Below are 26,735 nucleotides of genomic sequence, written 5' to 3' on the forward strand. Positions count from 1 at the left end.
GCTCCTCCAACAGCTAGCTCCTGCCTCAGGGCCTTTGCACACACGCAACCCTATTTAAATGTTTTGCCCTTTTTTTAAAAATCGGATCTCCTTATTGCTGAGTTGCAGGAGTTCTTCGTAAATTCTGGATACAAGTTCATATATATTAATATTCAAATTACGATATACATAAGTTTTTTTAAAATGTTTCCCCCCAGTCTGTGGCTCTTCTTATGTTGAACAAAATCATTATTGTTGTTGATATTACTGCTATTAAAGAATTAGTATCACTCTCATATCATTAAAGGAGAAGCGCCCAACCCTGCACGGATCAGAACTCACCGTGGTTTTAAGGCGTTTTTATTTTGAGATGCACAGGTAACTCCTTTATGGTAAACGCATAAACGTTTGTTCTGACTGCACCAGGGAGCCACGGTCGTAATCAGGAGACTGCAAGCGCCAGAAAATTTTAGGAAAAGCCGTGAGGCGAAGCAGATGAATTAAAAACTAAGGAATAAAAACAGCACCTACCAAACTCCCACTACCCAGGCGCCATATTGCGCCCTGCAGCGCTCGCACATGCGCACACAGGGGCGCAGACATTGCCGCATTGCCCACACAGCGCAGGCTGCGCAACCATCCCCGGGGACGGCCCAACCGCCGCTTAACGGCGGCGCAGCCCCGCCCTGCTGCGCGCGCTGGTTCCCGGGAAGGGGCGGGGCGGAGGGCGGGACTGCGCCGCGCACGCCGCAACACGTGCACGGGAGGGCGGGGTTGCGCGTGCGCAGAAGGCGCGAATGTGAAGGCGGGAAAAGGTGGGAAGGAGCTACAGAGGGTACGAGGCCCTTGTTTCCTTCGCGCGGGCGGCGGGCGGAGGGGCGGGAACGGCCGCCACCCCGGGTTTCCCCGGCGGGCCCAGCCCCGGCCGCATGTCTCCCGCCGGCGGGGCCGCCTCCGGCCCTGCCGAAATTTCCCCACTGACCGACTGAGCCCTGACTGACTGACGGACTGTGTGACTGACGCGCTGACGGCATCGGTCAGACGGACAGACTTCCACGCATGGCTCGTGGCTGGAGCAGGGTAGAGAGAGGCTCAGACACCCCTGCATCTCACCCGTTCCTTTTATTATTTTCTTCATGCCTCTTCTCCTTCCTGGAAGAACTTGAGACGCCACAAACACCAGTTAGGAGCCCAGGCCCCCAGACGCCCCTCCAAAGCCTCCCCCTCTCCCTGGGCTCCCCAGGCCCCCTCCTCCCTGGCGCTGCCTCTGGGCACTGGCCACCACCCCCATGCTAAAGAGGGGCACGTGGAGGTGCCTAGGCCTGAGGGGTCAGCAGGAGGCCGGCCTTTCATGCTCCCTGGGCTGGTTCTCAAGTGCTGCCTGCGCTCATAGGTGGACATGTCCCACACGGAGTCCAAAGACCAGCAGCTGCAGCGCTTGGGGGACAGCAATCTGCAGGGCGAGGACAACCGAGAGGAGGATGGTCGAAGGCCAGCTAGGTGAGGAAGAACCTGGCCCAGTGGGTCCACGGGCCCCTGGGGCCTTCTGTGTCACTGTTTCTTCCACAAGACTCTTCCCGCCACTGTCTGTGCACCACATATTCGTTCACACTTTCTGATGGAGCATGTCCTTTGTGCCAGGCAGGGTTCTGGGTGCTGGGGACAGAACAGGGAGTTTGCACTCTAGAGGAAGAGACAGACAAACAACAGACTCATGAATAGGTAATAGGTAAGAGGGTGCTAAATACTCTCTGGAGGAAGAATTGGAGAAAGGGTGGTGGGGTGGCCAGTTTTGATTGGGGGGTCACTAAAGCGGTGACAAGCGAACCATGCGGGTATGAGGGAGAGTGATGCTCCAGGCAGAGGGAACAGCAGCTGCAAAGGCTCAGAGAGAGAGGACTGTGCTAGAACAGCAGGAATAAGAAGGAGCGATTAAAAGATGTGATCAAACAGGTAATGGGACTTTGGACATTAATTACCCCAAGTGATGGGAGCCACAAAAAGGTTTGTGACATGATGTGGGCCCCTATAGCAGGAGGCAGCAGACTATCACCAGTAGTTCACATCTGGCCCACCCCCTGTTTTTGTCGAAGTTTTATCAGGATATAGCCACGCTTGTTCGTTTACATGTTATCTTTGGCTGCTTTCACAGAGTTGAGTAGTTGCAGCAGATTCCATATAACCTGCAAAGTTCAAAGCTGAAAATATGTACAATTTGACCCTTTATGAAAGAAGTTTGCCAACCTTGGACTAGAGTATCTGGCCACTTTGTAGAGAATAGATTGTTAAAGCCAAGTGTGGAAGCAGGGAGATCAGTGAGGAGGCAGTTGGAATTATCCAGGTCAAGATGTCTGTGGATTGGCCCTGGGTAGATGTATAACGGGGTTAGAAGTGGTCAGATTCTGGATGTATTTTCAGAAGGTAGAACGGAAAAAAATCGCTAACAGATTAAATGGGGTATGAGAAAAAGAGGCATTAGGGATGACTCAGAGGTTGGTCTTGCGCATTTATTTATTCATCCAATATTTACTTGGGGTTGCTGCTTTGGCCAGACACTATTTTAAATGCTAGGGGTACAGCAATAAACAAATCAGAATTCCTGCCCTCTTGGAGCTGACTGACTCTCTCAAACGGAGATACATAGTGAAAAAAGAAAATGTGATTTGAGTGGTAGCAAGTACTGTAAAAAACGGAGCAGATAAGGAACAACCTGAGTGATAGGAGGTATGGAGGATCACATGTTGAAGGAGGCAGTCAGGGAGGCGTCCTGGGGGCCCACACATGTCAGGCAGAGGGCACCGCAAGTTCAAAGTCCCTCAGGTAGGAATAAACGTGGCTGGTGTGTTCACAAAACAGCAAGAAGGCAGCGTGCCAGGCATTGTAATCGGCATCAGGAACTCACTGTTTGCCAGAGAGATACCTCATACCCTCCTGATGTGTCCATCAAACGGAAATGGGCTGGGGGGTGGGATGCAGATACTAAACAGGTACTTGTAAGGAAGAGTTCCATGTGCCAGAAGAGCATTTCCCCCAAGAGAAGTCCAGCTTTGAGTCAAGGAAGGCATCCTTAAAGAAGTGATGTTGATAAAGAGGGCAAGTCGGTATGGAGTGGACAAAGGGGTAGAAGGATAAGCCAAGAGAGGTTTATGCAAATCTGCTCTGCAAGGCTGTCAGGAAACTAAAAGAAAGCTGATGTGGCTGGGGTGAATGCCAGAGGAAGGTTGGAGGGCCAGCCAGGGCCAGGTTACTAGTGTTTTGTAGACTGTGGATTTTATCCTAAGGTGTGTGTGTGTTTTTATGTGTGTAACACCTTTATTGAGATATAATTCACATGCCATACAACTCATCCATTGAAATTGTATAATTCAGTGGTTTTGGTATATTCACAGAGTTGTGCAGCCATTGCCACAGTCAATTTTAGAGCATTTTCATCATTCCCAAAGAAACTGCATCCTTAGCTGTTACCCCCAAATGCTATCTCCCAGCCCCTGGCAACCACGAATCTGCTATCCTAGACATTTCATGTGAACAGAATCATATAATATATGGCCTTTTGGGACTGGTTTCCTTTACTGAGGCTCGTGTCTTCAGGATTCATTCATATTGTAGCATGTGTGAGAACTCCATCCCTTCTTATTGCTGAATAATATCCACAGTGTGGTTATCCATCCATCTGTTGATGGACACTTGGGTTGTTTCCACTTTTTAGCTATTGTGAATAGTGCTGCAGTCATGTTTGTGTATAAGTTTTTATGTGGATGTGCTTTTATTTCTCTTGGTATATACCTGGGAGGGGAATTGCTGTGTCCAAGAAGTAACATGCTCAGATGAAGGTTATAAAAAGATACTGGCTGCTTTGTGGACCATGTTGGGGAGGACTCACCAGTGGACGTGGGGAGATGAGGTGGGAGGCTTCTGCCGGAGTAGCATCTAAGGGAGGGAAATGGAGAGATGTGGATGGCTTGAGGGGATCATTTAGTGAGGCTTGAGGGAAGAAATAAGCTGAAGATGTCTTCTGGCCATGAAGTGTGGCAGCTGGCTCCTACTGGCTTGCCAGAGCCAATTCTACACATTTCTTCCCAATTTGGCATTTAGTGATTTTATGCTGGTAGCTTGAAATTGGCTATGGTCATAGTATTTGCACCATATAAATTGGTCAATACCACAAATTGGGGCTTTTGTCTCCCCGAGAGAGTCAGTTGTTATGGGCTGACCAGCACACCACTGCTCCCAGCTCTTAGGCTTGTGGTTGCCAGCCATCAGTGGGTTCTCTAGCATGAGTTCCATTTTACCCTTATTGACTTTGGGATGGCTGAGGACCTCCACATGAACATGTCCAACAGATGCTGACTCGGAACTCAGGACAGGCCAGTGCTTGGAGATGGTGCTGTGGGAGTCACTCCTTCAAATGGCTGTGGTGCCAAGTGGCAAACGGGCTTCCTCGGGAGAGAGTGAGATGAGGCCAGGCTCAGGCCAGGGGTCCTGAGGACCCCACCCATAAAGCCAACTTCCGCTTACCTCCCACACTCCACTGCTCTAAAGCAGGCCACAGGATGGAATAGTTTCTTGGTGTGTGCTGTCAATTGGAAACCAGCAAAAAAGTAAGAAAATGGCTCAAGTACTTTATTTGGGAACATCTTATTGCATAGAGCGTGTTTACACTGGGATCTAGAAACACAGACAATTGCAAATAATTTGTAGAAACTCCAAGAAGTTCCACAAATGCTTTGGGCTGAAGAATAGGTGGGATTAGAGCCAGTGCAAGGGCCAACTAATTGACCCAGTATCGAACACTCAGCAACATGATTAAAATGTTAACACAGTTCTGCAGAGAAAAGTAGAGAGGAAGGGGCTTGTCAGCTTCAATGCAAACCCTCCCACTCCCTGGCTATGCTTTAGTAAAACATCATGTTGCCCAAGAGCCAGAGACTCTGTCGTGTTCCTCCTTGAATGTCTGATTAGCTCACCTCTCCTCTTGGGACCACTGCCTGCGGTGGTCATATGTGGCTGGCGGATTGTTTACTTGTGTATCAGTTAGAGGCCGTGGAGGGAGGGCCTCAACAGCAGGCGGTTTTGGCTTAAACGCCTGCCAATCACGGCTTTACCTGGAGCTAACAGATGGTCTCTGCGCTTAGACCCATTTTCTCCACTGTTCCTGGGCCCCTTGCCAGCCTGGACCCTGCTTGGAAACGCTGTCCTAATCCTTGTAGCCGAATCAGGGAATCCTTAGAAGGACAGACAATAATAGATGAGTGTGACAATGTGTTCACTGTCCCCACCCCCACTGCTCAACCCACACACAGGCCATGCACACCCAGCCCTGGTGTTGGGCTGACTTCCATTCCCTGGCCTCAGTCCAGGGTTCGGCAACAGAAGCAGGCCCAAGACCAGGGGAAGCCAGCAAAGAGGACACTATGCATTTTGTTTATTAAAGTTAATTGGCAAATGCAGGCCCAGGGAAGCCTGTGATTCATTAGCATCCTGATTAATATGCAGCTGCTGAATATTAAGAAAAATGAAATAGAAAGGAATAAATCCCCAAAGGAGGGGGTGGGAAAAATAAAGCAGCTCCCTGCAGACGTCTGATGCAGGCCTTTGTCCTGTGAAAAATTTGAATTAGCTGAATCCAAGTGATTTTTCACCATTTGCCCAGCTGCCATGAAAACCCATTCGGTCCTCATCCCCTGAGCCTTAGAAAAGCACAGCTTTCAACCGTTAGCAGCTGAAGCAGGTCATGAACAATTACGCACAAAGAAATGTGTGGTATAACATTTATTTTGTTTCAGGATCCTTAAACTGTTCCGATCATCCAGTCAACCACAAGGCCTTACTGGAGTAATGTTATAGACAGCCCCATCCGTAGTTCATTCCTTTAGGTATTTGATGATCATTTATGAAGCTTCAGGGATATTGAAAACCAAAGATGAGCTAGATGCAGTCCCTGCCCTCCTGACTTGCTGATTGTATAAAATATTGCAGCATTTGATCAGTGCTATAATAAGGTACAGTAAAGGCACGCCCCATGTGCAGAAGCTCTGTTTGTTGCACCGTGAAGGAGGCAGAAAGGGATGGTCATTCCAAGCAAAGACCAGTGGATCTGGTGAAGCTCTGGAACATTCCAAGTTAGTAGAGTTGGAGAATGGAAAGCGCAGTAGAGGAAGTTAAGGCTGGAAGTGTGTGTGTGTGTAAGAGTCAGGGCCCTGGAAGGCCTTGTGTGCTGTGCTATGTAGTTTAAACTTGATCCTGTGGCTGCTGGGGAGTGTCTTAGGCTGTCGAGCAGGATTGGGAAGTCAAATTGCAAATCAGAAGCACCGTACAGCCCAGGAGAGAGATGATTAAGAACTGGCTTGGAAATGATTAGGTAGATATGAGACACTGGATTTGAGACCAATTAAAGAGGTAGAAATGAAAGGATGTAGTGACAAGATTGGAGGGACAGAAAGGAGCCAGACTTTTAGGCCAACTGTTAAGTTTCTGGCCTGGGAACCAGGTGGCTTTTGGTGTCATTCACTGAGAGGAGAGGGGGTGAAATCACTTGGGGGGAAGAGGATGACTTTGGTTTGCAGGTGTGGAGTTTGGAGGTGGCCTGGAGGGAATTGTGTGCATTGATTGGGAGCTCAGAAGAGAGGCCTGGGCTGGAGATGCTCAGGAGTTGGAAGTCGTAGAAGTGAGGATAGGAATGAAAGGCCTCCTTGGTCACCCCAGACAAATTCATAACCTCTACTACAAGAGGTAGATTCTGGGGGCACAAAGGTGAAGGAAACGTGGCCCCTCCCCTCAGGAGAGGGAGGCCCAGGCATGGTCAGGGAGTTTGTAGGGCACCATGTGCACTTCACCCTACTAGGGGGCACCAGGGAAGACTTTGCAAAGGAGACTGGCTTGGGTAGAGAAAGGGAGTGCAGAGACTTCCCAGGAGTGACAAGGTGCCTTTGGAGGACCATAGGGAGTGGATTATGGAGTGGTGGGAGAGGATCAGGTGGAGAGCCCAGCAGAGTAGAGGCATGGAGGATCTCACCACATAGCCAGAGCAGGGTGAGAGTATCCAGGAACAGACCATACAGGGAACCAAGGAGAGACCCAGGAGAGCACCAATTATGCCCGACTGTTTAGGGGAAGGCGAAGCAGGCTGCCCAGAAGGACCAGCAGTGAAGGGAATGCCAGCAGCATCAGCTGCTGTCACGAGGTCAAGGGCATTACACGCTATGGGATCCAGTGGTTTAACCACAAGATTACCAGGGACCTTGGTAGGAGCTGTTTCATGTGCAAACTGGGGCAGGAACCTCTGATTACGCTGGGTTGAGAAGTGAGTGTGAGGTAAGAAGGTGTACTCAGCAAGTATAGGTAGCTCTTCCTAGAACTTTGACCATCAGGGGAAGGAAAGAGGGAAATGGTTGGCTGAAAGGACACCTGAGGTTGAGGAGAGGTGTGTGTGTTGTGTTTTCAAGATGGAAGAGGTTTGAAATAACATATATCAAGGGGAGCCAGCAAACAGGGAGAGGTTAAAGATACAAGGAGAGGGAAGAGTTCAGAAGGATGGGATCCAGAGCCAGGCAAAGTGTGGGGATTCTCTCCCACTGAACTTGGAGGGTTAGAAAGAGGAAGGGCAGTTAGGGATACACCTGTAAGCCGGTGTAGAGGGAGTTATTGGCCTGTACTGTTTCTGTATGTGCTCCATTTAAGAGGCGGCAAGTGTGAGGTCAGGCACAGGAGAATTATGAAGACTGAGAAGGACCAGTGAGAGGAATGAGAGAGGGGGGTGACCAGCCCTCAGAGAATGGATGCCAGTGGCCCCAGGACCCTCCTGAGGCTCCAGCAATACTCAAGTTCCTGGTGGCAGAAAATGGACAGCACTTGGCTGTGGTGTGCCAGGGTGGGGTTTGGGTGGGTAAATGGGTGTGGTGCAAAATTGAAGGGAAGATGGGGGCCTTGAGACCACCAGCAAGATATAAAGGTCCTGGGGGTTTAGGCATCCCTATTATAATCATGGGCTGTTTTTTCTTGCTTTCTATCTTTCTTTCTTTATTTTTTTAAAGCATAACATACAAACATGAACATTCTTACCATATGATCATTCCATTCTTGGTATGTAATCAGTAATTCACAATATCATCACATAGTTGTATATTCATCACCATGATCACCTCTTAGAACATTTGCATCAATCCAGAAAAAGAAATAAAAAGAAAAAAAAATTCATACATACTATACCCCCTCCCCCTCACCGATCACCAGCATTTCAATCTACTAAATTTAACATTTGTTCCCCCTATTATTTATTTTTAATCCATATGTTTTACTCATCTGTTGATAAGGTAGATAAAAGGAGCATCAGACACAAGGTTTTCACAATCACACAGTCACATTATGAAAGCTATATCTTATACAATCATCTTCAAGAAACATGACTACTGGAACACAGCTCTACATTTTTAGGCAGTTCCCTCCAGCCTCTCCATTACACCTTAACTAAAAAGGTGTTATCTATATAATATGTATTATGTACATATGTATGTATATAATACATATATATATACGTATATATACATACATATATATATACACATATATATACATATATACATATACATATATACATGTATATACATATACATATACATACATATACATACATATATATAATACATATATAATACATACATATGTATGTATATAATACATAACAGTAACCTCCAGGATAACCTCTCGACTCTGTTTGGAATCTCTCAGCCTTTTGATACTTCATTTTGTGTCATTTTGCTCTTCCCCCTTTTGGTCTAGAAGGTTTTCCCAATCCCTTGGTGCTGAGTCCCAGCTCATTCTAGGATTTCTGTCCCACGTTGCCGGGAAGGTCCACACCCCTGGGAGTCGTGTCCCACGTAGAGAGCAGAAGGCAGTTCCCTAATCTAACCTTGGATAGGGTCACAGGAGGTTTCCCAAAGTGTTCTGAGCTAAACCTTAATGGATGAGTCAGACAGCAAGTGCAAAGGCACAGAGGCAAGTAGAGGCCTGGCATGGAGTACATGCCAGCAGCATTAGGCCTGGGAAGTTTCGTACACATGAGCATGCTTGGCCACTCAGGATCTTGTACTTTGTGTTCCCCTGTGCTTGGACATTGACAGCTAAGAACAACGAGCAAAGGCAGTCAGAAGAATGAAAACAAAAAAAAAGAAATTAGTTTTATAGAGAAAGGATCCAAAACTAAAGATAATATTTTCTAAATAATCAGTGTTTAACTTGAGGTCATGGCAGACTTTATGATTTTGTGTGAACTGGCGTCATAAGTTGAATTATAAACCCCAGGGAAAGACATGTTCTTAATTTTAATCTATGCCCCCGTGGATGTGAGCCCACTGTAAATAGGGCCTTTTGGAGACGTTATTATTAGTTAAAGTATGGCCAACTGAATCATAGCGGTGCTAATCCATATTAATGAGGCCTTATAAGGGAAAGAAACGAGAAGCCCTAAGTCAGAAGAAAGCCATGGGGATGAACCAGAAGCAGGTAGCCACCAAGAACTGGAGGGGCAGACACGAGGGAAAGAGAGATGGCCATGAGAGAGGAGGCACAAAGGCAAGCCAAGGAACTCCAAGGAATACAACAAAACAGCACCGGAAGGCTACAGACTCCAGGGAGACAGTATGATTTTGTCGACACCTCTGTTTTGGACTTCTAGCCTCCGAAACCATAAGCTAAAAAATACTTGTAGTTTAAGCCATCCCATTGTGTGGTATTTGTCACAGCAGCCTGGTAAACTAAAACAATTGGTATGTTCAGGAACTGCTGTATTAGCACCCTAAGTCTCAGCTGTTGAGAGCTAGGAGGACCTGTGATGAAGACGGGAAACTGAGCACCAGGGAAGAGAGTGGGGCCCAAGCCTCTCAAAGGTACACAGGTCACAGGCTGGGGAGTCAGGTCAGCTGGATACGTAGCTGGTACACAGCACAGGTCTGCCACAAACTGGCCTTGTGATAGTGAGAAAGTAACACCGTTCTGAGCCTGTGTCCTCATCTATCAGGTGAAACTAATGAGGGCATCAACCCTAGAGGATGGGTGTGAAGATGCAGCAAGTTGAGGGGTGTGGCTTAGTCCAGTGCCTGGCAGATGGGAAGTGCTTAGGAAATTCTAGCCATAATTTCTCACAGTAGCAACCCTGTTATACTACATGATCAGAACCTGGAGTTGCTCAGGTATAAAGTCAGATAAAGCAGAGAATCCTTTTTTAATGAAGGTTACCTTAAGCATTTTATCTTAATTGAAAACATGAAAGTCTACTTCTCAGCGATGGCAGCTTTTTTTTTTTTGCATAAACTTCATTAATAATGCATTATCCACAATTTCTAGGTTTTTGTTTTTGTTGTTTTTTTAAAATGGAACAAAAGCTCTCAGGCCTGACAAAGCAATCTGAATACAGAATCCTTCTAGATTTTTATGATCTTTGCCCCAATCTATACTTGTATCACTTACACCTGACTTTAACAGTTATATTTTTATTAGACTCATTCAACTGAAAGCTGTCTTTTCCCCCCATTTCAGTGGTTACACACTATGTAAATAATAACAATAATTAGAGTCACATATACAACCATCAAGCAGGGCGACATAAGTAATTTCCCACAGGTGTTTACCTCCCTCGTGGGAGCAGAGATGTGCAGTGCATGAGCCCAAAGTGTTCTCCTAGCTATGGGCATCACTCAGGAGGTTTAGAAGGGGCTGGAAGTTAGAGGCTTATGGGAAGATGGTGGGGAATGAAGCTGCAGGAATCAGTCCCTCCACCAAAACAACTATTAAACTGGCAGGAACTATTCTGGTTCAGTTATTTTGGAACTCTGGAATCTAGTGGAATGCTCTGCAGCCTCCAGGGAAAAACAGGAGAAAGAGGCTGGTAAGTTGCAGTAAAATGTAGGTGAATTTCATCTTCTGTGTAGTTGCTTCCATTCCCCATCCCCCAGCTATGTGGCAGGCAACAGTGGAGACTTTTGCAGCCTGGGCTCCTGTTGCAGCTTGCTGGTACCAGGCTGGCTATCAGGACCTAGGCCTCCAAAATCCAGAGGAGTATGTTCTGCTCACTGATGGCTGCTTTTGAGCAGCTACTTCAGGTCGCTGGGGGCCAGCTCAGGGTGGCCATTATTCCAACTCTTCAGGGAAGAGCAGCAGAGGATTCTTTAAGAGACAGTACCTATTTTTTATTTTTTAATCCTCGCTTTCCATTACCCACTCGGGAGCAAAAATAGTTTGGAAAAGTCACTTCTCAAATCTTAATGAATTTTTAAATTCTGAAACCATGCAAAGTATCTTCTGGGACCACAGTGGAATAAAGCTAGAAAGCAATTACTGGAAAGGACAATTTACAAATATGTGGAAATTAAACAAGACCCTATTAAACAATAAACAACCAATGGGTCAAAGAAAAAAATCACAAAAAAATTATGAAATATCTTGATACAAACAAAAATGAAAACATAAACTACCGAACTTATGGGATGTGAATTGAAGGCAGTGCTTAGAGGGATATTTATCACTCTAAATACATACATTAGATAAAGGTCACAATCAATAAACCTAACTTCACAACAAAAGAAACTAGAAACAAGAAGAGCAAACTAAACCTAAAGTTAGTAAAGGGAAGGAAATAGTAAAAATTAGAGAAATATAAATGAAATAGAGAATAGAAAACAAAATCAACAAAGCCAAAAGCTAATTTTTTGAAAAGACCAATAAAATCAATAAGCCCTTAGCCAGCTTGACAAAAAAAAAGAGAGAGAGAAAGGACACAAATAATTAAGATCAGGAATGAAAGTGGGGGTATCACTACCAAACATACAGAAATTAAAGGATTATAAGAATGTACTATGAACAATTACAGGCTAATAAATTAGAAAATGCAGACGAAGTGGACAAATTCTTAGAAACATACAAAATTACCTAATCTGTGCAAGAAGAAATAGAAAATCTTTTTTTAATTAATTTTTAAATTTTTTTTTAAAATCACAACAAATACAAATATTCTTAACTTATGATCATTCCATTCTATATATATATATAATTAGTAATTCACAATATCATCACATAGTTGCATATTCATCATCATGATCATTTCTTAGAATAGAAACAGAAAATCTTAACAGACAAATAACAGGTATAAAGAGATTGACTCACTAATAAAAAATCTCCCAACAAAGAAAAGTCCAGGATCAGATTGTTTCACTACTGACTTCTACCAAACATTTGAAGAAGATTTAACACCAATCCTCCTATTCTATTCTTCTAAAAAGTAGAATAGGAGGGATTAATACCTATCTCACTCCATGAGGCCAGCATTACCTTGTGTGCTGGTTTGAAAGGATGTATGTCCCCTAGAAAAGCCATGTTTTAATCAAAATCCCATTTCGTAAAGGCAGAATAATCCCTACTCAATATTGTATGTTGGAATCTGTAATCAGATCATCTCCTGGAGATGTGATGTAATCAAGAGTGGTTGTTAAGCTGGATTGGGTCTTGATAAATTTCTGTAGTCCTTTATAGGAACTTTAAATGTTCCCTTTAGAGGGAACATTTTGGAGACTAGGAGATTCAGAGAGAGCAAAGCAGAATGACATAGCCACAAGAAGCAGAGTCCAACAGCCAGTGACCTTTGGAGATGAAGAAGGAAAATGCCTCCTGGGGAGCTTCCATGAAACGGGAAGCCAGGAGAAGAAGCTAGCAGATGATGCCGTGTTCGCCACATGCTCTTCCAGATGTGAGAGGAACGCTGACCGTGTTCACCATGTGCCTTCCCAGATGAGAGAGAAACTCTGACTGTGTTCGCCATGGGCCCTTCCACTTGAGAGAGAAATCCTGAACTTCATCAGCCTTCTTGAACCAAGGTATCTTTCCCTGGATGCCTTTGATTGGACACTTCTATAGACTTGCTTTAACTGGGACATTTTCTTGGCCTTAGCACTGTAAACTAGCAACTTATTAAATGCCCCTTTTTAAAAAGCCATTCCATTTCTGGTATATTGCGTTCTGACAGCTAGCAAACAGAACACCTTGATTCTGAAACCAAATAAAGACAGCATGAGAAAAAAAAAAGATTAAGACTAATGTCCCTTTAGGAAAAATAGGGATCTATTAAACTTCCCCACCTGGAAAATTTCAAATACTCTCTCAAGCATTTGGGACTCCCTAGTTAATAGGCCAAACCTCAATCTTGAGGCTTGCTCTTATGAAACTTATTTCCATAATGGGGAAGCTAAGCCTACCTATGCCTGAGAGCCACTTCCAGAGAACCTCTTTTGTTGCTCAGTTGTGGCCTCTCTCTAAGCCCAACTCTGCAAGTAAAATCATTACCCTACTCCCTACATGAGACATGACTTCCAGCATGTAAGTCTCTCTGGCAACATGGGACAGGGATGAGCTGAGATCTGGCATTGTGGGATTGACAATGCCCTCTTGACCAAAAGGGGGGAAAGAAATGTAACAAAGTAAGGTTTTAGTAGCTAAGAGATTTCAAATAGAGTCAAGAGGCTATTCCAAAGGTTGCATTTCCCCTAGATATTGCAAATGGCCACAGTATGCCAACCCTAACTAACAGTATCACTGAAAACCTGAAGAATATCCAGGGCTCTATCTGAGACTCTATGTAAGTTTCACTCACTAAGCTTACTTTTCAGAAATCTAAAACTTTCAGATTGTTCCTGTTAGATAAGCCCCGAAATCCAGAGGTACCAGTTTCTCCAAGAACATCAACCACTTGGACCACCCCATCCCATAGTGTCGATACCCTTTTCAACATGAAGATGTTAGAATGTCATTGCCCAAAGATCCCAAATGAGAGGGAGGAGTTGTAACAGGTAAGATAGGATTTCACAAATGAGTATGACTATTGAATCATTGTATTGATACTTCTTTTTAGTCTTCAGTGTCTTAGAGCAGCTAGAACAAAATACCTGAAATTGTAGAACTGTAACCCATACCCATACTTTGAAATTTGCTCTATAACTACTTGTTAAAATGAACTTTGAAATTTATCACTAGTCGGAATATATGTTATATTTCATAATAAAAATGTTGAAATACTGGCAAACCAAATCTAACAGTATAGTAAGTGGATTATATACCATGACCAAGTGGGATTTATCACAGAAATTCAAGGGTGGTTCAACATAAGAAAATCAATCACTGTGTTACTCCACATTAATAGAATGAAGGAAAAAAAGCCACATCATTATATCAGTTGATACAGAAAAGGGATCTAACAAAATCCAACATTTTTTCATGAAAAAACACTCAGAAAACTAGGAATAGAAGGGAACTTTCTCAACATGATAAAGGGCATTTGTGAAAAATCCACAACAGTTATTATACTCAATGGTGAAAGACTAAAAGAATTCTTTCCCCCCCTAAGACCTGGAACATGACAAGGATGTCCACTGTCATCACTGTTCAACATTGTACTACAAATTATAGCCAGAGCAATCAGGCAAGAGAAGAAAATAAAAGGCATTCCAACTGGAAAGGTAGAAGTCAGATTATCCCTATTCACATATGACATGATCCTGTGTATAGAAAATCTAGCTACTAGACCAAATAAAATAATTCAGCAAAGTTGCAGGATACAAGATAAACATTTAGAAGTCAGTGGGGTTCCTATACGCTAGTAATGAACAATCTGAAAAGGAAATAACTGACAATAGCATCTAAAAGAATAAAATACCTAGGGATAAATTTAACCAAGGTGGTGAAAGACTTGTACACCGAAAACCTCAAAACTTTGTTGAAAGAAATTAAGGAAGATCTAAAGAAATGGAAAGATATCCATGTTCATGGATTGGAATACTTAATATTGTTAAGCAGTCACTTCTAACTGTGCTTCTAAATTCCGAGATGCTGTGGGTAGCCAGGTCGTCCCATGGAGCTTCGGGTATTTGTGTGACACCTGAGACTCAGAGTTAGAGCCCTGAAGCGTCAGCATTGTCCCGTGTGGCAACTGTTTAAAAGTTGAAGAAGTGATCAGACTTCAATTGGAGATATGGATGAAGCTGATCCAGATAGCACTAAAGTAAATCAGAATACAGGGTAAAGGATGATGTGGTGTATATAGACATATATATATTTTAACTGAAGATCTTTATTCATGCAGCTTCAGTCAATTGTCTAGTATCCTTTCCTTTTAACTTTCAGAACTCATTTTAGCATCTCCTGTAGGGCTGGTCTAGTGGTGATGATTTTGCTCAGCGTTTGGGTGTATGGCATTGTCTTAATCTTTCCCTCATTCTTTTTGTTGTTTTTTTTTTTTTTAACTTTTTTTATTGTATAGTGTAACGAATATACAAAGCAAAGAAATAAAAAAGCAATAGTTTTCAAAGCACTCTTCAACAAGTGTTTACAGGAAGATCCCAGAGTTTATCATGGGATACCATATGATCCTCTTATATTTTTCCTTCTAGCTGCTCCAGAATATAGGAGACTAGAAATTTTAAATATATTTTTATCATCACAATCAACTTTTTTCTTTTTTTTTGCAAAAAAAAAAAAAAAACATACAAAAAAAGCAATAAATTTCAAAGCACAGCACCACAATTAGTTGTAGAACTTATTCCAGACTTTGGCATGGGTTATAATTTCACAGTTTTAGGGTTTTAAAAACCTAAAAACATAGCTGCTCTAAAATACTGGAGACTAAAAGAGTTATCAATTTAATGATTCAGCGTTCATATTCTTTTGTTAAATACTATCTTCTATGTATAATTCCACCATCACCTTTGATCTTTCTGTATCTCTCTTTGGGGTTGTTTGGGCTATGGTAATTCTAAATTTTTGGTATTGGAAAGGGCTGTCACTAATATGGGGTGGGGAGATGGAACTATCTGATGTTCTGGAGAGGCTGGGCTAGGTTTCAGGCCTTATCTGGACCAGGGAACCATCTGGAGGCATAGGTTTCTGGAAGGTTACTCTAATGCATGGAATCCTTGTGGAATCTTATATATTGCCCTAGGTGTTCTTTAGGATTGGCTAGAATGGTCCTGGTTGGGGGTTGGCAGTTTATGATAGGTAGCAAGGTCTACCTGAAGCTTGCGTAAGAGCAACCTCCAGAGTAGCCTTTCAACTCTATTTGAACTCTCTCTGCCACAGATACTTTATTAGTTACACTTCTTTTCCCCGTTTTGGTCAGGATGTAATTATTGATCCCACAGGGCTGGTCTGGATTCATCCCTGGGAGTCATCTCCCATGTCACCAGGGAGACTATCACCCCCGGATGTCATGTCCCACGTAGCGGGGAGGGCAATGATTTCACTTGCAGAGTTGGGCTTAGAGAGACTGAGGCCACATCTGAGCAACAACAGAGGTCCTCCAGAAGTAACTCTTAGCCTACCTATAGGTAGTCTAAGCTTCTCGGCTACCTACATAAGCTTCACAAGAGTAAGCCTTATGATCGAGGGCATGGCCTATTGATGTGGGTGTCCCTAAAGTTTGACACTGTATCAGCAGATTCCCTGATGGTAAGGTTTAATAGTTCTATATCCTTTCTCCCTATTTTAAAACTTCAGTTCTGTGTGAACTAAGGGAAGAGATGTTTATTTGGTGCAAAACATATTTTTGGTAACACATTATCTAATTTAACTTGTATGGTCATGATTGCATGGAATCTTGAATGGGGAGTGAGACCTTATTGGTTTGTTCAGGTTGGTGTGGTGCCCTGATACATCCCGGAGTAATTTGGACAGAGAATAAAAAAGTATTTGCAAAGCCCCTTGGAGGGACTGGAGAGAAAGGAGGAAATACTAAACTTTCTCATCTGGGGAATTCCTGATGTTCTCACAAGCATTGGAGACTACCAGTTTGAGAGGCTGAGCCCTCACTCAATCTTGGGGCTTGCCCTTATGGAGCTTGTTCCTGCAGAGAAGAAGCTAAGCCTACTTATAATTATGCCTAAGAGTCACCCCCAGAGAACCCCTTGTTGCTCATATGTGGCCTCTCTCTAAGCCAACTTGACAGGTAAGTTCACTGCCCTTCCCCACTGTGTGGGACATGACTCCCAGGGGTGTAAATCTCCCTGGCAATGTGGGACAGAATTCTTGGGGCTGAGCCTGGACCTGGGGCATCATGGGATTGAGAGGGACTTCTTGACCAAAAGGGGTAAGAGAGAAATAAGACAAAATAAAGTGTCAGTGGCTGAGAGAGTTCAAGCAGAGTCGAGAGGTTATCCTGGAGGTTATTCTTAGGCATTATATAGCTATCCCTTTTTAGTTTATAGTGTATTGGAGTGGCTAGAGGGAAGTATGGGAAATTGTTGAGCTCTGTTCCAATGATTGGTTCTTGGAGATGGTTGTATAACTATATAGCTTTTATAGTGTGACCGTGTGATTGTGAAAACTTTGCGGTTGGCACTCCCTTTGCCCAGAGTATGGGCAGGTGAGTAAAAAAAATATGGATTAAAAAATAAATGAAATAATAGGGAGACAGGATAAGGGGTTAAAAAAAAAAAGGATTGTGTAGATTCCAGACCTAGTGGTAATGAGAGGAAGGGGTGAAGGGTATAGAATGTATGGGTTTCTTTTTTCTTTTTCTGGAGTGATGCAGATGTTTTTAAAAATGGTCATTGTGATGAATATACAACTATGTGATGATATTGTAAGCCTTTGATTGTACACCATGTACAGATTGTATGTGTGTGAAGATTTGTCAAGAAAAATATTTTTTTAGAAAAATTGAAGACTTTTGTGCATCAAGGGACATTAGCAGGAAAGTGAAAAGAACCTACAGAATGGAAGAAATATATGGAAAGCCATATATCCGATAAGGGTTTAATGTCCAGAATATATAAAGAACTCCTACAATTCAACAATAAAAAGACATCCCAAATAAAAAATGGGCCAAGGATTTTAATAGATATCTCTCCAAAGATGCTATTCAAATATCCAAATGGTCAATAAGTAAGTATATGAAAAGATGTTCAACATCATTAGCCATTTGAGAAATGCAAAGAAAACTACAAGATACCACTTCACACCCTCTAGGATGACTATTGATAAAAAACTGAAAAAAGAAAGTGTTATCAGGGATGTGGAGGAATAGGAACCCTCAGTAATTTACAATGGTGCAGCCACTCTGGAAAACTATTTGGCAGTTCTTTAAAAAACTAAACCTAGAATTACCATATGACCTAGCAATTCCACTCCTAGGAATATACCTGAAAAGACTGAAAGCAGGAACTCAGACAGACACTTATACCCCAATATTTATCAGCATTATTCACAAGAACTAAGGTAGAAACAACCCAAGTGTCCATCAACATGAATGGATAAACAAAATGTGTTTTTTCCATCGTATGGTGTATCCATACTATGGAATATTGTTCAGCTGTGAAAGTAGTAAAGTGCTAGTCCATGCTACAATTGTGGATGAGCCTTGAAGATATCATAAAGGACAAATATTATATGATTTCTTTTATATGAAGTACTCAGAATAAGCAAATTCATAGAGGCAGAAAGCAGAATAGTGGTCACAAAGGGTTGTGCGAGGGGAGGATGGGGAGTTATTGCTAAATGAATAGGAGTTTTGGTTTTGGATGATGAGAATCCTTTGGAGATGAACAGTGGTAAAAGTTACATAGTCTTGTCCAGGTACTTACTATTAAAGAATTGTCCACTTAAAGTGGTGAAAAATATTTTTATGTTCTGTATATTTACAATTAAAAATAAAAAGAAGAAAAAAATAATAAAAAGAAGGAAGCATCTACACCATTTATAATATACTTGATACTCATTTCAAAGAAGCAACTTGTTGTAATCAAATGACTGTGGGCTCTGAAGTCAAATTTCCTTGTTCTGGGACCTTGGGTTTATTTCATCCGGGCCTCTGGTTGTGTTTTCTCAGTTATAAAATGGGAATCCCATCCCTTTCTCTCAGGGTGGTCACATGAATGAAGTAACCTAGGAAACCTTCACCCCAGGAGTCAGATGACACATGTCCTCCTCCCACCATGCAGCTAAGTCCGATCAACCACTCCTGGGAGAACTTGGCACAGACCTTATTCTTCTGTCATTTCAGAAGTCAAATTTCTAGCCCTTCCATCGCGACCTCCAGTGCCAACCGCCAGCTGGTGATGCTGGAAGGGAAGCCGGGGCCTTACTTTTCCTCTCTGGACTCAAGCATTGACGTCTTGAAGAAGAGAGCCCAGGAGCTGATTGAGAACATCAACGAGAGCAGGCAGAAGGACCATGCACTCATGACCAACTTCAGGGACAGCCTCAAGGTCAAGGTAAAGACACCCTCCCTCCGACAGCCACCGGGCCCACTGCAAAGCCCCAGCCAGGGACAGGGGGATCCTCCTTAGTTAGAAGGGGAGGGAATGAACCCCTGCCGAGGCTCTGTTAGGATCCAGGCAGGGTACTGGGCAGTGCAGGGTACCTCATTTCACCCTCAGAGTAATCCTGCAGTGAGACCGCACCCATCATGTAGTTGAGAACACTGAGGTTTGGGCATAAATAATTTGCCTGAGTGAGAGCCAGGGCAGGCATAGCTTTATCACACCCATGGGTGCTCCAGAGGTCAGCTGGGTCAGAACAGGGAGTCGAAGTCCTTCAGCATGTGGCTGGGGCATGGCTGGGGCTCCTGTAAAGAAGCCTGGCTCTTACTCAGAGGTCTGCTACTTATCTTGGGACCTGATGCTCCTTCAGAATCTAGACTGGCTCCTAGGAGTGGAATAGCTTGTTTATTCCACGTGTCATCTCCTGATGACAGATTGCCTTTTCCCTTTTTCTTTTTTTTTTTCTCCCTCCTTTCCTACCAGCACCCACCCTGATACATCATAGAAAATGTAGAGAGTATAGAAAAGTATAAGTAGTAGAAAAAATACAGAATCATCACCTATGCTACCACCCCCCCTCCCCGCCACAGGCCACTTGGATACATATTTTCTGCTAGTCTTTGTCCTATATGATTTTGTCTGGACATGGGGGAGCTTATACGATATAGAAAATTTTGCATCTTGCTTAAAAAAAAATTAATATCACATACATGTAGGCATATATCCCCAGTCTCTGGAGTTATTTTTATATTTTTATAAGACAAATGGCAGAAATCTAAGAGAGCCACTTAGGACACACCTCGTGATGCCTCTTGCTTGATTTTTCAAAAACATGTTATCCTTGAAAAGGTTTCAGATCTGGCGGAGAAGTTAGAGGAGAGGATGTATCAGCTTTACAATTACCACAACAAGATCATTCAGGAGAAGCTCCAGGAGTTCACTCAGAAAATGGCCAAGATCAGCCATTTAGAAACAGAGCTCAAACAAGTCTGCCACAGCGTGGAGACCGTGTACAAAGACCTCTGTGTCCAGCACGAGGTGCGGCTGCAGCCCACACGGGGTGGGGGCACCTGGGGAAGGAGGGCTGGGATGTGAGGCTGAACGTCGATGAGGATGGGAACTAAAGCAGTCAGCTCCAGCACCCAGTCCTAAACCCCATAGGAGTGACGGTCAATGCACATCCCATGTAAAATGGCACATGAGTGCTAAGAGGCCGGCCCTTAGGCTGTTGTTAATTTCCCACTAAGCATGTGGTCACCTCCACTGACAGAAAGGACGAAGACCCTTGCATATCTGCCCAGTGCCCCCTCCACCGCAGGCCCTGAGTGCTGAGCCTGGCATACCCCCTGGGGCCTGGCACTGCCCGGTCTTGGCTTCCTCATCACAGAAGGGCCTAAGGCTCAGAGAGACCCAGACCAGACCTCCCTGGGAGTAGAGCTGGGAGCTCACCCTGCATGGCCCAGTGACTCACAGTTTCTGAGTGTGCTCGTTTCTTGGGTAGTTACAAGTAAACGTGGCCCAACACTATGGGCTTTAGACTCCCAGACTCTTATTTTCACCCTCGTTCTGCTCCAGTAGCCAGCATAAGGCATTACACACTCATGGGCTGGGGTCAGAGGGTACAGAGTGAACCCTCATCAGCTTCATTGTCATTGTCACACAAGCCACTTCAAATGTCACACCCTTCCCCACTCTCCCACCCCCTGCAAAAGGAGCTTCTTTTCCAAGATTTCATCCTCTGTTGAAAAGGGATTGAGAAACTCTATACAGGGGATTCAGTCTTCTCTTGAAGCAGTAAATCTGAGTGACTTGAAAAGGGAAATTTTAATATTTAAAAATCAGGGCCCCTCACTCCCCATCATACAGATTGCCCCCTCTTGAGAGTTCTGGGCTCTCCACCACCTCCCTCACTGTCCTCAGCATAGCATTCCCGAAGTCCGTCCAGGTGTCCCTCTGGGAAGGGGCTTCAGAAGTGCCCGGGCCCCCCGTGCAGTGTGTTCACTTGCCAGCTGTGAATGCCTGAATTCCCGTGATGGCTCTTCCCAGGATCAAAGCATGAATGTCGTGGGTGCCTAAACAAGAAAAATACTGAGTCAGTGTGGTGTCTTAACAGCTTACAACTTCCTTTTAAAGTCAGTTTTCCTGTGTCCCCAGGCCACTCCTTTTGAAGAATACACACACAAGGACAGTGAGTGCTGACTGCCGTTGCTGCCCCATGAGCTGCCTCCAGGTGACAGCCACAGGGAGAGGGCTCAGAGGCCACATTCGGGCCACGCGAGAAGTTTACTTTCCCACAGTTCTGTAATGCATCTGTGCTAAACCCAAAGCTCCCTCTGCTCGACCCAAAAATGCAGTAAGTCTAAGCCCCTCCCTGGACCCAGCCTTGGTTCTCCCCACACCTGGCAAATTCACCCCTAAACCTCAACAGTTAATTAAATGTTTGATTTTCTACTGAGCCATGCGTCCTTCCCCCAGAGGCTGGGACACCTGCTGGGCCCTTTCCTACCCAGGGAGGGATGGGAAGGCAAACACTTCAGAAAATAATCACTGTCACAGCCCAACAATTCCCCTTCCCTCCCCCAAAGCCCACCCACCCCAGAGCTTCCTGGGGAAGGCACCCAGTTCACACTCCCCGGTGTCTGGGGAACCTACAGCCTTAAAGCCCTTTCATCTCAGTGTCTGTCTGTTCCTCCTCATTCCAGGCGCAGAAGGCAGAGATTATCACCTCCCTTTGAGAGTAAAATGATTCAGAGCACAGATCTGGCCCAGTCCCTCCCCCAACATGACCCACCTAAAGGGGCCCGTTTGTACAGTCCTTGGGGTCCTTCCCACCTCTTTTTCCCTCTGGCTGCTCTGGAATGTTCCATCCAGCTGCCTCCTCTTTGCTTAGTTCCAGAGACCTCAGGGAATGCAGAGAAGGTGCCCTCCCACCCCTGCTGGCCTCTGGAGGCTGAGCCAACTCTGCTCATGGAACCCCTGCGCCTCCCCCAAGGCCTCCTCTGGTATCTCCTTCTACTTTTGCGTGGCTCACACAGGGCTGTTGCTATTGTTCTTTTTCATTCTCTTTTTTTTTTTCACATGGACAAGCACCGGGAGTCTAACTCGGGTCTCCAGCATGGCAGATGGGCCACTGAGCCACCGTTGCCCACCCTTCATTCTCTTTTTACATGTCTTTCTTCCCACAAGAGGAGCTGTTTTGGGCTCCAGCATGAGTCACAACCAGTTTGTGAGGTGTAAACACGAAAGCCTGCAGATGACTTACCTTCTTAGTTTCTCTTAACCTGAAATGGTGTGGCAAATCCTGCATCTAGCTTCACTCCAGCTGCCTGGCCCTCACTGGCTTGCTGGGGACGGTGCCTCACTCGGGGGGTGCTTGAGGAGGACATACACCCCGTATGGCCTGATGGAGTCTCCGGCAGCCTGTGAGGCCCTCACTCCTACTGTCCCAAAGGGACACCCAGGTGGGGACAGAGGCTGGACTGAGGGTGCTTGGGGATAGGAACCAGATCTGTTCTCTGCCCCTCCTCGCTCCGCATTGTCCCCAAGAGTCTGGCGGGTGAGGCTGCCGTGATCCCACCCCCAGCGCTCTGGCCCCCACCTTCGTAGGTGTTCACAGCCTCCAGGTTCAGAGTGTGCCGGATCACATGGTACTCGTCAGAAATCCCATTCGCCCCCAGCATGTCCCGGGCCTGGCGGGCGATGTCCAGGGCTTTCCCACAGTTGTTCCTCTTCAGCAGAGAGACCATTTCCGGGGTGGCCCTGGGGGGTTGCAAGGACCGGGTTGGTTATGAGAACTGACCCAGCCCCAGGCATACAGGTAAACCCAGCGGGGCCATTCCTGGCCTGGCTCAGCAAGGCCAAGAAGAAGATAAGGGGCAGGTCCCCAGAGGCTACCTGGCCAGAGGGGCCACTCTCCCCAGGGCCAGCCACCACTGGAGGGGCACGGGGCCATCCTCCCACAGCTGTCTTCCCTGTGCACCGCCCCGTACCCAGCCCCTACTTGTCTTGATCCTTTAAGCGGCCAAGTTGCAGGCAGGCATGAAGGCCCAGAGTGATCTCGGTGAGCATGTCTGCCAGCTTCTTCTGAACCAGCTGGTTCCTGGCCAGTGGGGAGCCAAACTGTATCCTAGATGGGAAAGGTTGGGGTAAGGGCAAGAGGCCCACTGCTCCATTCCCTCCCAGGGCCCCACTCTTCCAGGAAGCAGCTCTTGGCTGCTCGGAAGGACTGTATTGGCCATTTGAAATGTCAGGTCTGGTGGACAGAGCTGAGGAACCACAAATGGGGTAAGGAATGGAAACCAAACATCCATGCCCCAGGAGCTCCCAAGGCAGCCCTCCAACACCTATGCACCCCCATACCTGTCCAGGGTGTACTGTCGGGCCGTGTGGAAGCAGAACTCGGCAGCTCCAAGCACGCCCCATGTGATGCCGTACCGGGCATTGTTTAGGCAGCCAAAGGGACCCTGTGATGTGGAGATGGGGGCCTGAGAACCACCGCTGAAGTATGGGGAAGCGCCCCTCCCCAAAGTGCTGTCAACATAAACAGAGGGAACTCAGGACAGCCATCAAAAGTCACATGGCCCTGGTCCCAAAGCTGGAGCCTCTCAGGCCTTGCTCAGTGCCAGCTCACTCTTGGTTGGCACACAGTTCTAGCCAGTTCAGGGTCTGGCTTTGATGCCCAGATCTCGGAAGCTGATGTAGGAGACAGGAAAATGCACAAAGTCAGGGGCTTGTGCTGCTTCAGCCCCTTCTGGCCTAGGCAGAGAGCCAGCTTATGAGCGAGAAGGGCCCCCCAGAAGGTCGGTTGTCAGCACTTGGTGAAGAAGCTGAGCTGTTCAGTCACCAGTGTGGGTGGGATGTATGAAGGTCAGTGCAGATCCACCTGTCCCCTAGCTGGGTCTCCAGTGCACGGCCAGCCCAAAAGGGTAAGCCAGCAGGTGGTCCCACCCCAGTCCCCAAAGTAGTTGCTGCTCACCGCCAGGCTGGAGGCCTTTGGCAGCACGTTCTCCTCTGGCACCTCCACACCATCCATGATGATCATGCCGGTGGCTGAGGCCCGCAGGGAGAACTTGCCCTCAATCTTGGGGGCCGAAAGGCCCCGCATCCCCTTCTCCAGCAGGAAGCCCCGGATGCAGCTGTCTTCACACCGGGCCCACACTACAAATAGGTCAGCCACGGGCGAGTTGGTGATCCTGGGGGGTGGGACAGGGCATTGAGCAGTCTGGCAACCACCTCCAGTTCTGCCCACCCACCTGTTCAGCCCCAGGCTGCTCACCACGTCTTGGTTCCATTGAGGGTGTAGCTCTTGCTGGATGGGTTGTGGCGAGCTCTGGTCTCCATGCTGCCAGGATCACTCCCATGATTGGGCTCTGAGAGTCCAAAGCAGCCCAGGAGCTCCCCCTTGGCTGCAGGGACCAGGCAGGTTCATCAGCTGCCCAGCTCCCACTCATCCCCTTAACTGAAAATGGCCTCATGGGCAAGGCAAACCTGGCCCTGTCATCCCAGCATCCCCAGGCAATGCTGTGATTGGGAGGGAGCCTCAGAGGAAACAGGAAGGGGTCAGCTAAAGCACGTCTCAAAGGACAGTGGAAAGGAGTTAAGTTGCATGAGGATATGGAGAAGAGCATTCTGGCAGTGGGAACAGGATGTGCAAAGGCACAGTGGAGCAGCACATTTGGAGAATTCCAAGGAACTGAGTCTGGCAGGGGAGTAGCAGTTAGGAGAGCAGCCAGGGATGAGGTGGACAGGTCAGCAGATGCCAGGTCACGCAGGGCCTCACGGACTGGCTGAGGAAGTTAGGACTCTAAACTTCAGACTCAGACAGGAGAGCCACAGAAAGGTTTTAAGCCTGGAAATAAATCAGGAGGGAGATGCTGGTGGCAAGAAAGGGGCAGATTTGGATGAGAACTGAGAGGCAGTGGTCAGGGCTGGTGAGGGTTTGGATGTGGAGTGAGGCCCAGGCCTGGGTGGGTTTGGTGTTATACTTGAGAGGGGGTTCACACTGAGCTCCAGACCACAGGGGCTGTCTACTTCCCACCAGATTCCACGGGGAGCCACTCACCCAGCCGGGGCAGGTACTTTTGCCGCTGCTCTTCGCTGCCGTAGGCATAGATGGGGTGCATGACCAGTGAGGACTGGACGCTCATTGCAGACCTGTAGCCACTGTCCACCCGCTCCAGCTCTCGGGCCAGGAGCCCATAGGCTACAGATGAGACACCAGCACAGCCATACCCTGGTGGGGTTGGGGGCAGTACAGGCCAACAGGGTTAAACTCCTGCCTTGCTGGGAGCTGGTGGCAGAGTGAGACAAGACATCCAAGGAGGTGGCCCCAGGCTGGCTCAAGCTGGAGAATTTATTCATTTTGTGTCTCCCCACCCACCCCTCCCTGGCAGCTTTCTGAGGGAGGGATCACAGCCTCACCTTAGAGACCAGGAAAAGGTGGCTCAAGGAAGGGGAGGGGCTTTCCAGGACACCGAGAAAAGGAGAGAAGCCTACCCCTACCTTTGATGGTGGGGCCCAGGACACCCAGCTCCCCCATCTCCGAGATGATCTCCCGATGAAAAACTGCCAAGGCACAGACACCCGAGCTCAGACCCAGGCCCGGCCCGAGGGAACCCCCCAGTCCCAGAAGCCGGGCAGTCAGGTGGAAATGGAAGCCCCAGTACCTTCGTTGCGATTGGCCAGCAGGATGCGAGGGACGAGGCGCCCCTGGCAGTAGTCGCGAAAGGTATCCCTGATGAGAATCTCATCCGAGCTCAGTTGCTCCTCCAACACCAGCGGGTCTCGCCAGTCAAATTCCGGACGCGAGGCTGGGGCCGGGAGCAGGAGCTGAGCTCGGCCGGACCAGAGACGCGCCCTCTCCTCCTGGACCCCTCACCCGAATCTATTTCCCAGCCCCGGAGGGAGAGGGGACTCCTAATTCTGCCCTCCTGCCTGGGCGGCCCTCGCGGTCTGGGACACACGCCAGTGGACAGGGCTGCGGCGGCGCGGCGGGAGGAGGGTTCCTTACACGTGGCGGGTTGGCTCGCGGTCCTCGATTCCTTCCCTGCAAGCCCGGGGCGGGAGGGTCAGGCCGTGCAGCCGCCGAGTCCCCCACCCAGCGAGCCACCCTTGGCCGGGACTGACCGGACTGTGCCGCCAATGCTCCCCACGTGCGCAGGCCGCGCAGGCCGAGGCAGCGGATCAGCAGCCGCGCGGAGACACCTCTCAGGGCCATGCGGGCGGCGGGCAACCGGCGGAGGGGAGAAGGCCTAGAGGAGCCGGGGGGCTCACTGCCCGAACCGCAGCGCGACAGACACAGCCCTTTGACCTAAGTCCAGGTTGGGCGGTGCGGGGGTGGGGTGGGAACTCCTCCACGGCTCGGTCTCTTAAAACGGCGATGCCAGCCCCGCTGCTAAAGGCGGGCACTCCAAGGCAGATGTGGATGAGCCCCTTTAACAAACAGAAAGGGAAGGGGCGGAAGGC

The 26,735-nt window shown here is 47.0% G+C and overlaps 2 protein-coding genes across 3 annotated transcripts; one reads left to right on the plus strand and one right to left on the minus strand.

Moving 5' to 3' along the window:
* Positions 1-693: 693 nt before the first annotated feature.
* SYCE2 (synaptonemal complex central element protein 2) lies at positions 694-21,726 on the plus strand. Of its 2 annotated transcripts, none has more exons than XM_077121677.1 (5): positions 694-794; positions 1,373-1,479; positions 19,013-19,223; positions 20,121-20,309; positions 21,426-21,726. In XM_077121677.1, the coding sequence occupies exons 2-5, from the start codon at positions 1,379-1,381 to the stop codon at positions 21,468-21,470; spliced, it is 546 nt and encodes a 181-aa protein (XP_076977792.1). In that variant the 5' UTR covers positions 694-794; positions 1,373-1,378; the 3' UTR covers positions 21,471-21,726. The 2 variants fall into 2 exon arrangements, with proteins under 2 accessions (XP_076977792.1, XP_076977791.1); XM_077121676.1 differs by lacking the exon at positions 694-794 and adding an exon at positions 853-1,161.
* Positions 21,077-26,598, minus strand: GCDH (glutaryl-CoA dehydrogenase). The gene is made up of 10 exons (XM_077121679.1): positions 26,380-26,598; positions 25,937-26,099; positions 25,773-25,835; positions 25,333-25,503; positions 24,547-24,676; positions 24,247-24,463; positions 23,631-23,734; positions 23,272-23,397; positions 22,870-23,030; positions 21,077-21,343 (listed from the first exon to the last, which is right to left on the minus strand). The coding sequence occupies exons 1-10, from the start codon at positions 26,485-26,487 to the stop codon at positions 21,270-21,272; spliced, it is 1,317 nt and encodes a 438-aa protein (XP_076977794.1). The 5' UTR covers positions 26,488-26,598; the 3' UTR covers positions 21,077-21,269.
* Positions 26,599-26,735: the final 137 nt, after the last annotated feature.

Source organism: Tamandua tetradactyla, chromosome 11 (assembly GCF_023851605.1).
Source record: "Tamandua tetradactyla isolate mTamTet1 chromosome 11, mTamTet1.pri, whole genome shotgun sequence".
Lineage (NCBI taxonomy): Eukaryota > Metazoa > Chordata > Mammalia > Pilosa > Myrmecophagidae > Tamandua > Tamandua tetradactyla.

Coding starts and splice junctions, on each gene's coding strand:
- GCDH (XM_077121679.1), bottom strand. CDS start 26,487: ATGGCCCTGAGAGGTGTCTCCGCGCGGCTGCTGATCCGCTGCCTCGGC. Junction 25,836..25,936: donor GCTGGCCAATCGCAACGAAG/GTACTGGGGCTT, acceptor GTGCCTTGGCAG/TTTTTCATCGGGAGATCATC. Junction 25,504..25,772: donor CCTGGGCCCCACCATCAAAG/GTAGGGGTAGGC, acceptor CAACCCCACCAG/GGTATGGCTGTGCTGGTGTC.
- SYCE2 (XM_077121676.1), top strand. CDS start 1,039: ATGGCTCGTGGCTGGAGCAGGGTAGAGAGAGGCTCAGACACCCCTGCA. Junction 1,162..1,372: donor TTGAGACGCCACAAACACCA/GTTAGGAGCCCA, acceptor CTGCGCTCATAG/GTGGACATGTCCCACACGGA. Junction 19,224..20,120: donor GGGACAGCCTCAAGGTCAAG/GTAAAGACACCC, acceptor ATCCTTGAAAAG/GTTTCAGATCTGGCGGAGAA.